The 13,918-nt window shown below is 41.8% G+C and overlaps 1 protein-coding gene across 2 annotated transcripts in view; it reads right to left on the bottom strand.

Annotated features, from left to right (window-relative positions):
- RAB31 (RAB31, member RAS oncogene family) overlaps positions 1-13,918 on the bottom strand; it is a 156,851-nt gene that overhangs the window by 5,138 nt on the left and 137,795 nt on the right. For both annotated transcript variants that reach the window (XM_010335629.3, XM_074383776.1), the window contains exon 6: positions 12,418-12,527. In XM_010335629.3, the coding sequence (XP_010333931.2) occupies positions 12,418-12,527 (110 nt within the window). The remainder of the gene's footprint in view (positions 1-12,417; positions 12,528-13,918) is intronic.

Here is a 13,918-nt window from a genome sequence, read left to right as displayed (position 1 = left end):
CACACAGATTTTCACCCTGCTTCAACACCCCTGCTTAACATTTGGGTGCTTAATATATATATATATAGTAGAGACAGGGTCTTGCTATGTTGCCCAGGCTGGTCTCAAACTCGATCCTCTCACCTTGGTCTCCTAAAGTGCTGGAATTACAGGTATGAACCACCATGCCTAGCCTAAAATGAGTATTTTTTATTTTTTATTTTTTTTACTGGCTAGTTAGTGTATTCATTTGCTAAGAAACCAGTACTTAGAAGTAGAAGAGAAATTTGTTCTAAAGACAAAGTCTTTTAATGCAAGTGGATGTTACCTAATGACCATATGAGAGCCAAAACACTCCAGCAGAGATGCATTTCCACAAGGGACATCAAGAGTTTACTTCAAAGGTAATAATACATTGTGTAGATTAGATAGTATGGACATTCACCAAAGCTTCAGCATCAAGATTAAGGGCACCAGCATTTAACTCCAAATTCCAAAGTAATAGTAGAGATCTTCATCTGACGATGAAGTGAATGAAAAGTTTGCAACAATTTCTGCAGCTGTGGCTTTTGCCATTTTGTGTAGCCAACAGAGATCTACAGAGCTCTTGCAGGCTGTCCCCAAAACACTTAACAAATGAGACAGTAAGTATAAATTTCCCTTTTCTGGACATACTATTTTTTTAAATTTATCACAATTAAAAGGGAGTAAATAAAATGCCTCTTCTATTTTGTCAACCTTAGGTGATGGAGGAGGAAGTCTCCAATGACTACCAGTAGTCTAAAGATCCAGCCAAGTCAGATCTTGCCAATAAAGAGTTACTTACTCCAAAAGGATGACAGTGTCAAGTTACATCATTACTGAAGTTAATAATATTTCAGGAGCCTCCTGAGTGTGTTACACACTGCAAACAGGACTTTGGCTTTTGCACCTGAAATATTTTTGGACAGTACTATAATTCTGCTGGGTACAGCTGTTGCCCTAGTTGGCCAAGAGCCAAGAGCTGTTTACTTATCAGCACACGGAGTTGAAATTTTAGCATTTTTTGCAGTATCAAAATCAACATCCTATACTAACATCAGCTTTGTGGTGTCCTTACGTTAACTCTAATGTGAGCAAAACAGCATTAGCTTTTTAGTCCTCTGTGACTTTACATGCCTCATGCCTTCTTTTCATAAGTTGTTTGCTTTGGAAAGTACACAAATTAAAGAAAAAGTTCATATGTAAGACAGTTATTGAAGTGACAAAAGTGTAGTGAAAATCTAGAAACAAAGAGCCTGCAGATAGTAAAATAGGATGCCAGGAAGTCCTGTCAACACCCTTCCTCGCTTTCCGCCACCTCCTCCCTCTTTGCCGCCTCTCAGTTCTCTCTCCAGTCAACAATGAGCACAGATGCACAGGATGCAAAATTGAGGGAGGCCTGGCTCTGTCTCAAGGAGACTCCCCTCCTGCATGTTTTGAACTCTTAGCAGCATTCCTGAATCAGCTGTTGAACCTGGCTTTTTAGGAGTACCAGGTTATTTTATCTTCAGAATATTCAAAATTTCACTTATTAAAGTAAAATATTTCTCAGACTTCAGCTTTCTCCTTTGGTAGAAAGAGTTTTGAGATGTGACACTCAGCATTCCAGTTCAGTGAGCTTGGACCAGTTATTTAAAGCCTGCAAGCCTGCCTTTCCTCACCTGCGGAAGGGATGTGGGAGAACACCACACGTGGCCGTCACTAACGGGAGGAATCGACGACGACAAAGGGAGTCCCCAGCAGTCGAGGACTTCTGGGCACGGCTCATGAGTTTTGCATGGGGTGGGGGAAGAAATGCTGTGTGATTCATGGTCACAGTTGATTCTCAGGGTTTAGTTAGTGAACCGGGACCCACCCTGCTTGTCCACAAAACTCTCAGCCTGTGATGAGTCATGCACATGCCAACTTCAAACAGAGGGAGGGAGAAGGAAATGCTTTCATGCAGAGACAGAGGGAAGCCAGATCATACCAATGAGGCCGGCACCTTTAAAAGGAGAAGGGGGCCTGCACCAGGAAACCAGAACGCAAACCTCCATCTTAGGGCCTAAGGTATTCAGAACTTACCGAAGGTTCAAGGCACTTACACAAAGAAACGGTTTCGGAAAATGGCCATGGCATTCTGTACCAAGGTGATCACCTTGGAACACTGTTGAATCGGTATTATTTACACGAGCATAGAGCAGGACAAAAATATATGCAGAAACATCTGAAAAGGCTCTGAACCTCGTCTGTAGGTTTCCACTCTTACAAAATGTGCTCTAAGTACTCAGCCTCCAGAACAAGTTGTCCTTGAGCATAAATTCAAGGCCAGAGTGTTTATTTTAATATGGTTTGGATTGTGTAAGATGCCGTCTAGGAGAAGTTTAAAAGATTTGTTTTTTTTTAAGTTCAGTTTTCCTGAAAGTTGACAGTGTAGAGGAAAAGCAGGTTTTAGAAATGATTCCATAGGAACACAGTATGTGAAAACCAATTCCTAGCCTATAAATTTTATCATGGCTCTGTATTTACACACAACAAAAATAAAACAGTGAGCTTAGCTGGGGCTGTTCCCTTTCCCTGTGTGATAAACCAGCCATTTCCTGTGTGAGCACCAATTCCCCCGTAACATTCTGCTGTATGTGATTCTTTGCTCTTTTCATTCCAGTTCCTGTATTAGTTGGCTTGACTACCTTTTGTTTGGTGTTAGCAATGCTGGCAGTTGCTGTGTAACATCCATTTCTTGATCGGATTTTCTGAATCATCCAGATGAGTAACCTGACCAAGTTTGCTAGGACTTGGCAGTATTTACTCTTGATAATGACTTCTAGCCTCTAGCCATGTAGAGAGGGGGGTCTCTGGAACACAGCAATGACTCACTACCATGGAACACCACCCTAACAGTGCAAAACTGGGGACAAACACACGCTACTTGAAGTTATTCTCTAGCACTGTCCTCTTGCTGCCATAAAGAAGACAATATTAGGATTACTAGAAGGCCCTGAATATTAGGATAAAGAGGAACGCGCTACAAGCTATAAAGGACCGGAATGGATGCTCAGGTAAGAAGTGCATTGGGTCAGGAGGCCTGGAAAGCTCAGGTCAAGGATTAGGTCAGCCTTGAGTGTGCCATGGGGAAGCAGGAAGCACAGATGGAAAGAGAAACTGTGGAAGATGCTCAGCAGGAGGTGACAACTGCCTGGAGGCAGAGAGTCGAGACAGAGACCAAAAAACCTGAAGTTCAAAGTCTAGGGAGGTAAAGAAGTGGTGATGCACCTACACAAGGGAAGTCAGGAGAGGCCACCATTGGTCTAAAATGTCGAGGTGTCCAACACAGAGGGACTTAAGCTACCTTAAAATCATTAGGCTTCCCCTATCATTCTCAGCAAACTAACACAGGAACAGAAAACCAAGCACCACGTGTTCTCACTCATAAATGGGAGTTGAACAATGAGAACACATGGACATAGGGAGGGGGAACATCACACGCTGGAGCCTGTTGTGGGTTGGGGGCAAAGGGAGGGAGAGCATTAGGACAAATACCTAAGGCATGTGGGGCTTAAAACCTAGATGCTGGGTTGATAAGTGCAGCAAACCACCGTGGCACACACATACCTATGTAACAAACCTGCACGTTCTGCACAGGCATCCCGGAACTTAAAATTTTAAAAAAGAAGAAAAAAAAAAAGAAAATCTTAAAAAACATTAGGCTTCCCTACCTCTCAAAGGCACTTTTCTCTTTCTTCTTTTAATTGATAAACTTAATTTGTTTTTTGAGCAGTTTTTGGTTTACAAAAAAAAAAAATTGAGTGAAAAATAGAAAGTTGGCATATACCTTCCTCTCCTCATCACCAATTTTCCCCATTTTTAACATCTCTTGCTTTAGTGAAACATTTGTAACAACTGTTGAACCAATGTTTGCTGAACACATTACTATTAACGCTAGTCTATAGTTCACAAAAGGGTTTACTTTTGGCATTGTATATTTTATGGGTTTTGATAAACATGCAATCACATGTATCCTCCATTACAGTATCAGACAGGACAGTTTCACTTCCGTAAAAATCCTCCGTGACCCTCCTCCCACAGCCACAGCAACCACTAATCTTTTTGCTGTCTCCACAATTTTGTCTCCTCTGGTGTGCCATGTAGTTGAAATCATATGGTGTGTAGCCTTTTCACATTGGCTCCTTTCACTTAGCAATATGCATTTAAGGTTCTTCCACATTTTTTATGGTTTGACAGCTCATTTTCTTTTTATCCCTTAATAGTGTTCCACTATATGTATGTATCCCTTTAATTTTTTTGTTTTTTTGTTTTAACATTTAGAAATTATAAGACACAAAAAGCACACATAAAAAGGGAAAAAATCTGACAAAGTACACTTCATCAATAATTAAAAACCTCTTTTCTCCAAACAACACTATTAAGAAAATGAAGACAAGCCACAGCCTGGGAGAAAATAATTGAAAAACAAATATCTGATAAAAAATATGTATCCAAAACACAGAAGTAATCTTTAGAACTCGACAAGAAGAATACAAACAAGCTAATACAAAATGGGTAAAATTTGAACAGGCTCTTCACCAGTTATACAAATTGAAAACAAGCTCACTAAAAGACGCTCAATATTACTAGTCATTAGGAAAACGCAAACAAAAATCACAATAAGATACCGCTATACTTCCATTCAAATGGTTAATGTTTTACAAACCAACAGTACCAAGTGTTGACAAGGACATGGAGCAACTGGAACTCCCACACATTAGTGTGGTCATATCTAGTCGTGAAACCACTTGAAAGACAGTTTGGCAGTCTAATCTTAGAAAGTTAAATGCACACCTACCAGATAAGCCAGCCATTCCATTACTTGGTATTTATGCACACAAAGACTTGCACATGAATGCTCATAGCACCCTTACTGGCTACCACCCAACACTGAAAACAATCCAAAGGTCAGATGAATAGATTAACAAATTGTAGTTTATGCATGCAATGGAATACTACTCAGAAAAAAAAAAGGAACTCAGCAAAATCCATATTTTCTTTTTTTTTTTAAATCCATATTTTCTTAAACTGCAGGACAACTGATCTAATTTCTTGAATAAACAAATTGCGTAAGGGGAGAAAAAGAAAGACAGAATGGAAAGCTCTTGCATGAGAGAGGCTTAAAAGATACACACACCAAGTAATCCCAGAATGTGGAGATTATTTCCATTCTGATTTAAACAAATGGTAACATGCAAACAAAGAAACCATTTATGACAACTATGAGCTTTTTGGAAATTTGACCACCGACTGTTTATTTGACAATAGCAATTAATATGATAACAGCATTCTGCTTATTAATATGATAGTGTAACTGTCATTGTGTAAAAAAATTACTGACAAAATGCAGATTAAATTTGATGATGTCTGAGATTCTCTTCAAAATAAAAAAGGTGGTAAGTGAAGGATGGGATAGAAATGACACAAGCTTGATTTTGAGTATACAGTGGTTCACTATATCATTCAGTGTACTTGTGCATATGTTTGAAATTTTTTTTTTTTGAGACGGAGTTTCGCTCTTGTTACCCAGGCTGGAGTGCAATGGCGCGATCTCGGCTCACCGCAACCTCTGCCTCCTGGGTCCAGGCAGTTCTGCTGCCTCAGCCTCCTGAGTAGCTGGGATTGCAGGCACACACCACCATGCCCAGCTAATTTTTTGTATTTTTAGTAGAGACGGGGTTTCACCATGTTGACCAGGAAGGTCTTGATCTCTTGACCTCGTAATCCACCCGCCTCAGCCTCCTAAAGTGCTGGGATTACAGGCTTGAGCCACCGCACCTGGGCATGTTTGAAATTTTACATAATGAAGTGTTTTTGTAAGTTCCCTGGAATCTGACCATTGTGAAACAACCATTGTTAACATTTTGATATTATTCCAAGGATATATTCTTGGAATAATATATTATTTATCATTATATATTATATGAAACATATTATGAAATCAGGCTATTATATGAATTGCTCTGTAACTCGTTTTGCACTCAATGATTTATCTTTTTATGCCAGTACACAAAGATTCATGTCATCTTTTTGAATCAGTTGTTTATGTCGGTGTACCATGATTTCTTAAAAACTATTTCCCAACTTTTGGACAGTTCAGGAATTTCCTGTTTTATGCTATTATGAATAACATTACAATAAACCACCCTCTGCAATGAGACATGATACAGACAAGCTAAGAGCATGTGCCCTGGAGCCTGCCTACCCGTCTCTCATTTATTAGCTGTGTGCCCTGGGGAAGGTTACAAGCCTCTTCAGGCCTCAATTTCCTCATCTGTAAAATAGAGATGATAACAGTGCCTGCTTCCTAGGATCAAGGGAGCATTAATGAGCTAGTGTATATTTAGCAATTGCAACAAAAGCACAGAATCAGAGCTCCATTCATGTTAAACATGAATGTTTGCACACCTGACCAATTTCTTTGTTAGAATTGCCAGGATAAAAGACATGCCTTATTGAGACCCAACTTGCCCATATGCTGAAATGACATTATTTCACATTCACCAAATTAATTTTTGGGGGTAAGAAAGTGGACAAACTTTGTCTTCATCCTTTCCCTGTCCCTTAACTGCTAAACTTACCTTCACCTGACAGCTTGCTGTACTATTATAAAATCTGCAAACCTTTTGCTTTGCTTTTCAATGTCTTGAACCTGCTATAAATCAAAGGTACCTAGAGCACAACACTCTGTGAACAAATGATTCCAGGACAAAACATGATTACTACCCACAAGTCTTAACTTCTTGTCTTTCATATTAACACCCTATTCCAATTTCCAAACCAATATGCTTGTGCCTCTAAATATATCTACCTTATTTATTTATTTATTTTAGAGATAGAATCTCGTTCTGTTGCTCAGGCTGGAGTACAGTGATGCAATCACAGCTCATTGCAGCCCCAAACTCCTGGGCCTAAGTGATCCTCCTGTCTCAGCCTCCAGAATAGCTGGGACTACAGGGCACACCAACATGCCCATACATTCACCTTAATAAAACAAATGTTTCTCACCTTGCTCTCAAACTAGCAACAAACAAAAAACGTAGTTTAAGGTCTCTAGTGTCTCCAAGTGTAATTTTCAGGAGAAAGTCCCGCTTTCTCTGCCACAGTCAACATTTAAGTTAATTGGAACAAAAGCATAGCTATTTTGCTGGGTCTCACCCCAATCCAGACATTTTTCTGCTGAGCCTGCAACTCCACCTCTCTTTGCCCTCAGGAAAAGTTAAAATACTTTTAACAAGATATTTGAGTTGAGTAATTAAAATCCACAAACCGGCTGGGCGCGGTGGCTCAAGCCTGTAATCCCAGCACTTTGGGAGGCCGAGGCGGGTGGATCACGAGGTTGAGAGATCGAGACCATCCTGGTCAACATGGTGAAACCGCGTCTCTACTAAAAATACAAAAAACTAGCTGGGCATGGTGGCGCATGCCTGTAATCCCAGCTACTCAGGAGGCTGAGGCAGGAGAATTGCCTGAGCCCAGGAGGCGGAGGTTGCGGTGAGCCGAGATCGCGCCATTGCACTCCAGCCTGGGTAACAAGAGCGAAACTCCGTCTCAAAAAAAAAAAAAAAAAAAAAAAAAAAAAAAAAAAAAAAAAAAATCCACAAACCAGCTGGACATGGTGGCGCACAACAGTGATCCCAGCACTTTGGGAGATCAAGGCGGGGGAGGATCACTTAAGCCCAGAAGTTCAAGACCAGTCTGGGCAATAGAGTGAGACCTCATCTCTAAAAATAAAAAAGAATAATAATCCACAAACCAAAACTTGGCTTCCCCGCAATCCAGAATCCTGTCTGCTATACTCACAACCAAATCCAGCCCAGAGCACTTGTTTCCACACCAATCCTCCCCATTCCAGGAAACAGAACCTGCGGGTGACTCTTGGCAATGCCATCTTCCTCCTTGCCCATGCCATCTTCCTCCTTGCCCATGCCATCTTCCTCCTTGCCCATCTTCTTCTAGTGTTATCGGTTCTTCTTCCAGAAGATTTCTGAACTACACCTCCACTTCCTCCACCCTCATCCAAGCCACTTCTCTCCTGGATTACTGCAATTGCATGCCAATTTATTGAGCCATGCAGAGATGTTCCTCCTTTTAAGTGTGATCTTTTTTGTAAATGTAAATTGGACACTCTGCACACCTGCCTTAAAAGCTTGAGGGGCTTCCGATTGTTTCAGATATCAGCTTTATCCCCATGACAAGGCCCTGCTGAGTCTCTAACCTCAACTTCCCACCATAGTCCTTGCTCTTCCTTAAAAGCACCACGACCATTTCCTGCCTTGGGGACTTCGCTCCTGCGATTTTTTTTTCTGCCTGATAGCTCTTCTTAAGCTCTTTGCCCACTGGCCTTTTGTTGTTTTTCAGGTCCAGCTTAAAATCATTTCCTTGAGGAGGCCTTCCCCACCCAATCTAAAGCCACTCCCTCGCCCCATAGTAACCTCTCACAGTCCGCTCCTTCGCTGTGCAGCACTGATTACCAAGAGTCATCAGACACCGATCTGACTGTGCCCACAGCTGTCTCCCCCTCTCCACTGTCACTGTGCTGTCCCCAGAGTCTAGCGTGGCACCTACCCTTAAAAGAGCACAGTATACATCTGTGAATAAACGAATCAAGAGTAAGTAGGCTTGTCCAATTTGCTGTTCTTCAACCTTAAATTCCCAGAGAAAAGTGATTACATTTCACCTTATATCAGCAGATGAGGATGGGGATCCAAATTCAGAACCCTGAATTTAGCACCGTTCCATTCACTAGTCTCAGCTTTATGGGGAATACAAAAGACAAGCTCCCAAAGAATGTGCAGTCTCCCTAGAGGAACAGACACATACCTGAACGCTTGGAGAATCATTTAAAGATAGAATATGTTTGAGTGTCAAAATGACAGAATAAACCAAAAGTAACCTCAAGTTCTTACTTTTCCTCCTTGGGCATAAGAACCCAAAGAAGAAAAGTAATCCATGGAAGAAAATTAGTCACATGCAGGGGTATAAAGTAGGTCTAAAAATGTGATTTATAAAAGGCCACCTGGAGGAATACCAATCACGGGACAATATATTACATGAGGAGGACAAACGCTGTGGACCACCCCAAACGGAGCAGCACCTAAATCCTTTACGGGGTAGCTTCAGTCTTTAAAAAGGCAAAATATTTTGGTAAGCAATCCCCAGTTAGACACTGTATTAGCTCATGTTCAGAAAACACAGTTGTGTCATGTCTGGGTTATGAACACTATGGGAATGTAAAAGAGAAACATTTACCTCTTCATCCGAGTCAATGTGAATTAATTTTGTTTAAGCACACCTTTTTAAAGGGCTTTTATTTTCACAGCTCCCTAACTTTTTATTGCATCTTTTCTCCAGGCGTAGTCGACTGTGGAACATTGCTTTGGGGAGCCTAGGTGTCAGCAATATGTAGTTCTATTTTAAGCTCAGGGAGGAGCATATGTAATATAAGTAGGAACAGGGAAAAGAAAAATAAATGAAAAGTCTGCTGCAATATACTTAGGTGTACTTGGAATCGTGTTTTAAATTAAGCTACAGTTAGGCTACAGAACCCCATTCTGAAGAAATTCACCTGAAGGAGAAAAGAGGCAAAAGGTAGGCACCAGTGCTTACGAGTGCAGACAGACAGACAGACAGACAGATGGACAGACAGATGGATGGACAGACAGGTTAATAACAGGCAGATGGACAGATGACTAGATAGATGATTGATAGATAGACAGACGGATAGACAGACAGATTGACAGCTGGAGAGATGGATATATACACAGATGGACAGAAGGACAGATAGACAGAGACAGACAGATGGACAGATAGACACATAGACAAATGGACAGATAGACGGATCCATGGACAGATGGATAGACAGACAGGCAGATGGACAGGCAGACAGACAGACTGAGATTTTTTCATGGCTGTGTATGTACAAGCTTTCCCTGTTAAGGCAATTATAGCCAAAACATAATGAAACAGAAACAAACAATTTTTATGTGACATGGAAGATGAGGTGATATGGGTATTTGATGGCTTATACAGGAATTAATTACTTTGAAACCATAATTGCCCATGCTTTAAGAAAAACACCGGCTTTTTCATGAAGACCACCAGGATCTGAGGAATTAATTTGTTCAAAATCCCTGTCACACAAGGAAAGAGATTTATGCTTGATAAATGTCTTTTAAGTTAAGATATTACTACAAGCCAGGTGTGGTGGCTCACACCTGTAATCCTGGTACTTTGGGAGGCCGATGGAGGAAAATGGCTTGAGCTCACAGGAGTTTGAGACCAGCCTAGGCAACATGGCAAGATCTTGATTCTATTAAAAATAAAAAAATCCGACTAGGTGTGGTGGTGCACACCTGTAGTCCCCGCTACTCAGAAGGCTGAGGTGGGAGAATTTCTTGAGCCCAGGAGGTGGAGGCTGCAGTGAGCTATGATTGCTTCACTGTACTCCAGCCTGAGCAAAAGAGAAAGACCCTGTCTCAAAAAAAAAAAAAAAAAAAAAAAAAAAAAAAAAAAAAAAGATATTAGTACAGTACTTCCTACTTAGGCTTCTTCTCCTTGAGGTCCTTATTTGATTTTTTATTTTAATAATGACTTTCATAAACCTCAGAAGGTCTCCCAGCTCATGCACAGACCTCAACCTGAAGTTCAGGCAATACAAGTTGCTAGGCTCCCCTGGCTGACCACTGCTGTCTGTGCTGGGGGCCTTCCAAGCCCAGGGAGCTAAAAAGGAGGCGGGGGCTCTGCAGAATACTCGGGGCTGTAAGGACAGAGGTGCTAAGGCAATCGTCCTCAGGAGCTATCTAGCTTCGTTCGTATAACCACCTGTAAAAATAAAATGTTTCGTGGAACATAGCAGAAGAGCCTAACACTACGAGAAGAGAATGAGTTTAATCTGAAGAAATGTGAGGCTAATGTAATGAGTTTGAGCCCAAACTTAGATGTCACCCAGAATGACACAACTCCCGAGAGCATCTACACCCACTGCCCATGTTGGAGAAGGAATGTGGGATATGGGTTTCCCACATAAAATTCCAGCCCAGCCTGCCACTCAGAGCAAGGAGCCTGAAACTATTCTGTTGAAAGTATGAAATCCTAACAGGAAACAAAACCCTGAGGGTGGAAAGAAGGGAAGCGGGTGGGGATCCCAGTGAAGGAAAGGACCAGTGGCTGGGGAGATGAGGCTCCGAGCCATTCTTTTGCACATTTCTTTTGCATATCTCTGCATAGTGGAGGTAGGGCAGGTCAGCATTCCGCATCTCTAGTGAATTCTCCATCAAGCCAACATAAACAAAAGATTCCCCCCTGTGGGTTCTTGGAGTCTAAAGTAATGGACTCAAACCAGTTAAATGGAAATCAAACCTGTTCTGGGAAGCCAGGGCTTCGCTAACTTTGAGAGCTCTGCCAAAGCGACCTCAGGCAGGAGGGAGATCAAACCATCAGTTTCCCTTCTGGAGTTGTCGGGAGCTAAGATATTTGAGGACAATTGCTCTTTTGAGGCTCAACTCCTCCTAAGGTGGATATTCCAGGAACTTCAGGGCCAGCACTTCACAAACACCTGTACTTCTCCCAAAGTCCCTGATAATGCTATGATCGAATTTTCCTGAGGGCGACTCAGCAGTTTTCCCAGACAGCTGTCAGCAGGGACTTCTCTGACAGAATCCGGAACAGAATGACACAACCAGGGAACTTACGAAGGTTAAATCTGTTGGGCTGGAGGCCTCACAGCTGCGGATAGAAGTGCTGGCAGGGCCATTAGCTGGGAAGCAGCGCTGGTTGATAAGACTATTCCTGGGGAGCTGGCATACAGTCAGCACAACAGGTCCCAGCACGGGAACCAGGAAGGAGGCTCTCACCCTCCCTAATTAGCTCATCAGACACAAGGGGTACCTGTACACACCAACCCTGCACCCAGTTCCCAATTTCGGGTCACACAGGATGGAGACATTACTTTTTGTAGGAGATTATCCAGCAAAAAAATTGCTGAAAGTTTCCCTCATTCAGTTTGCCTAGAGTCATCCCGTCTCATGGGTGATTTTTTTGAGTTCTACACCTTGTCTATTTTACCTCTCCTCCTCTCAGTATACTAACATAAAGTGCTACAGAATGCATAATTTTCAATTAAAATAAATTTTACTTTTGCAACAGGATTACTTCATTTTAATTTACAGAACTCAGAGTGAACAGGTTCGCGTACAGAATAATGGAAATCTAGAATCAAGAGGGTAATAGAAATGGCTATTAACAACTGCATAGCTGTAGATTTTATACCCATGGCATCTGATAAACTCACACAGAGGAAAAGTGCTACTTCAGAGCTCTAAAATGTTACCCTTTGGTTCCCAGAAGCATAAAAATGCAAGTGCGGCTGAAAACCCAATTTCAGGTACTTACTGATTCCTTGAAAGAGCTCTTCAATATTAATAGCATTTTTTGCACTTGTCTCAACCACGATGGCACCTATGGATTCAGCATATTCCTTAGCATCCTTCAGGGGAACCTCCCTGGAAAAGAAGTCAAATACGGACGGGAAATGAATGCTTGTTTGTAAAATGCAAATCACCCAAAAGATCAAACAGCTTGTGTGGCACATAGCGCCTTTATCTTCTTGTAGAATAATAACCCAATCATTCAGCAAGAATGGACACCTAGTATGAGTGAGACTTTTTAAAGTAATGGACTCAAACCAGTTAAACGGAAATCAAAACTGTTCTGGGAACAGTTTTAAACCCAGTCTCTGGCAACCATGTAGAGAAGATATGCATATACAAAATAGTGTTCGTGCTCCCACAGAAGAATTCCAGAACAGCAGGGAAAACCACGATGAATATGGCAGTACACATTTCAGCTTTCAGAGCTACAGCTGATTTCAACTTTTTTCCCCATTACATGACTTGATATTTTAAAACGCCAACACCACTGTTAGTGTGTTTGTGCACACATGTTTTGTGAAACTTTTTATAGATTATCTTTCACAAATCAGAGAAAATATGCAATGTGCTGTGACAGTTTGGAAACGAGCATGATTATAGCCAGTATGGCTACAACACAGGATGGCGTACCTGGACTTCCGCCTGTAAGAGGATGTTCTTGCAAAGGTTTTAGGCCATTAACTCTATTTAAATGAACAATCTTAAAAAAAAAAAAAAAAACTCACCCTGAACGCACCCGATTTCGTCTGATCTTAGAAGCTAAGCAGGATCAGGCCTGGCTAGTACTTGCAAGGGGTCTACTGCCATAACACCCTAAAAAAAAAGTCTAGTGACCTCTTTTCAATGTGAAGATGCTGTGGTGGATCCAAAGGTAAAAAAGATGCAATTCCTATTCTTCAGCAGCTGCTGCATGCCAGTTCCTCCTCCAGGGGCCAGGGGAAACACAGGTCCTGCCTTCAGGCACCTGTCCTTCAGCGCACAGACAAACAACGCTCATCCAGGGGTACTCTAATCCACAACACTGCAACATAAACTGCTTCAGGAGCAGAGGGACAGAAAGTGATATGTCCTGTTCAATGGGCCCCAGGAATACACCCAGAGATGGTCACCTAGGCAAATGCAGGCCCAGAGACAGGAGAGTACACTCATTCCAGGAGATTATTAAAAGTTGGTTCTGCACCCAGCACTGCTGGAGGTGTTATGGTGGATTTGCAAATGAATGGCATGCGACCCAAATGGAGAGAATGTCAGGGTGGTTGGAGCTGAGAGAGGGAGGCACACCATGTCTGACTATATCCAGAGGCCACTGAAGGACAGTAAGTGACAGGGTCAGCTCCACAGTCTAAGAAAAAATAGTGCACACAATGGACAGAAGTGAGGAGAAGAATCTGGAAGCTCCTCTAATGCTGAAGGTGAGAGGTAATATAATCCTCGACCAGGATGGCTAATGGAAAAGAGAAGGT

Source organism: Saimiri boliviensis, chromosome 13 (genome assembly GCF_048565385.1).
Source record: "Saimiri boliviensis isolate mSaiBol1 chromosome 13, mSaiBol1.pri, whole genome shotgun sequence".
Lineage (NCBI taxonomy): Eukaryota > Metazoa > Chordata > Mammalia > Primates > Cebidae > Saimiri > Saimiri boliviensis.
The sequence above is the reverse complement of the archived record's forward strand: the minus strand, read 5'-3'. Positions and strand labels throughout refer to the sequence as shown.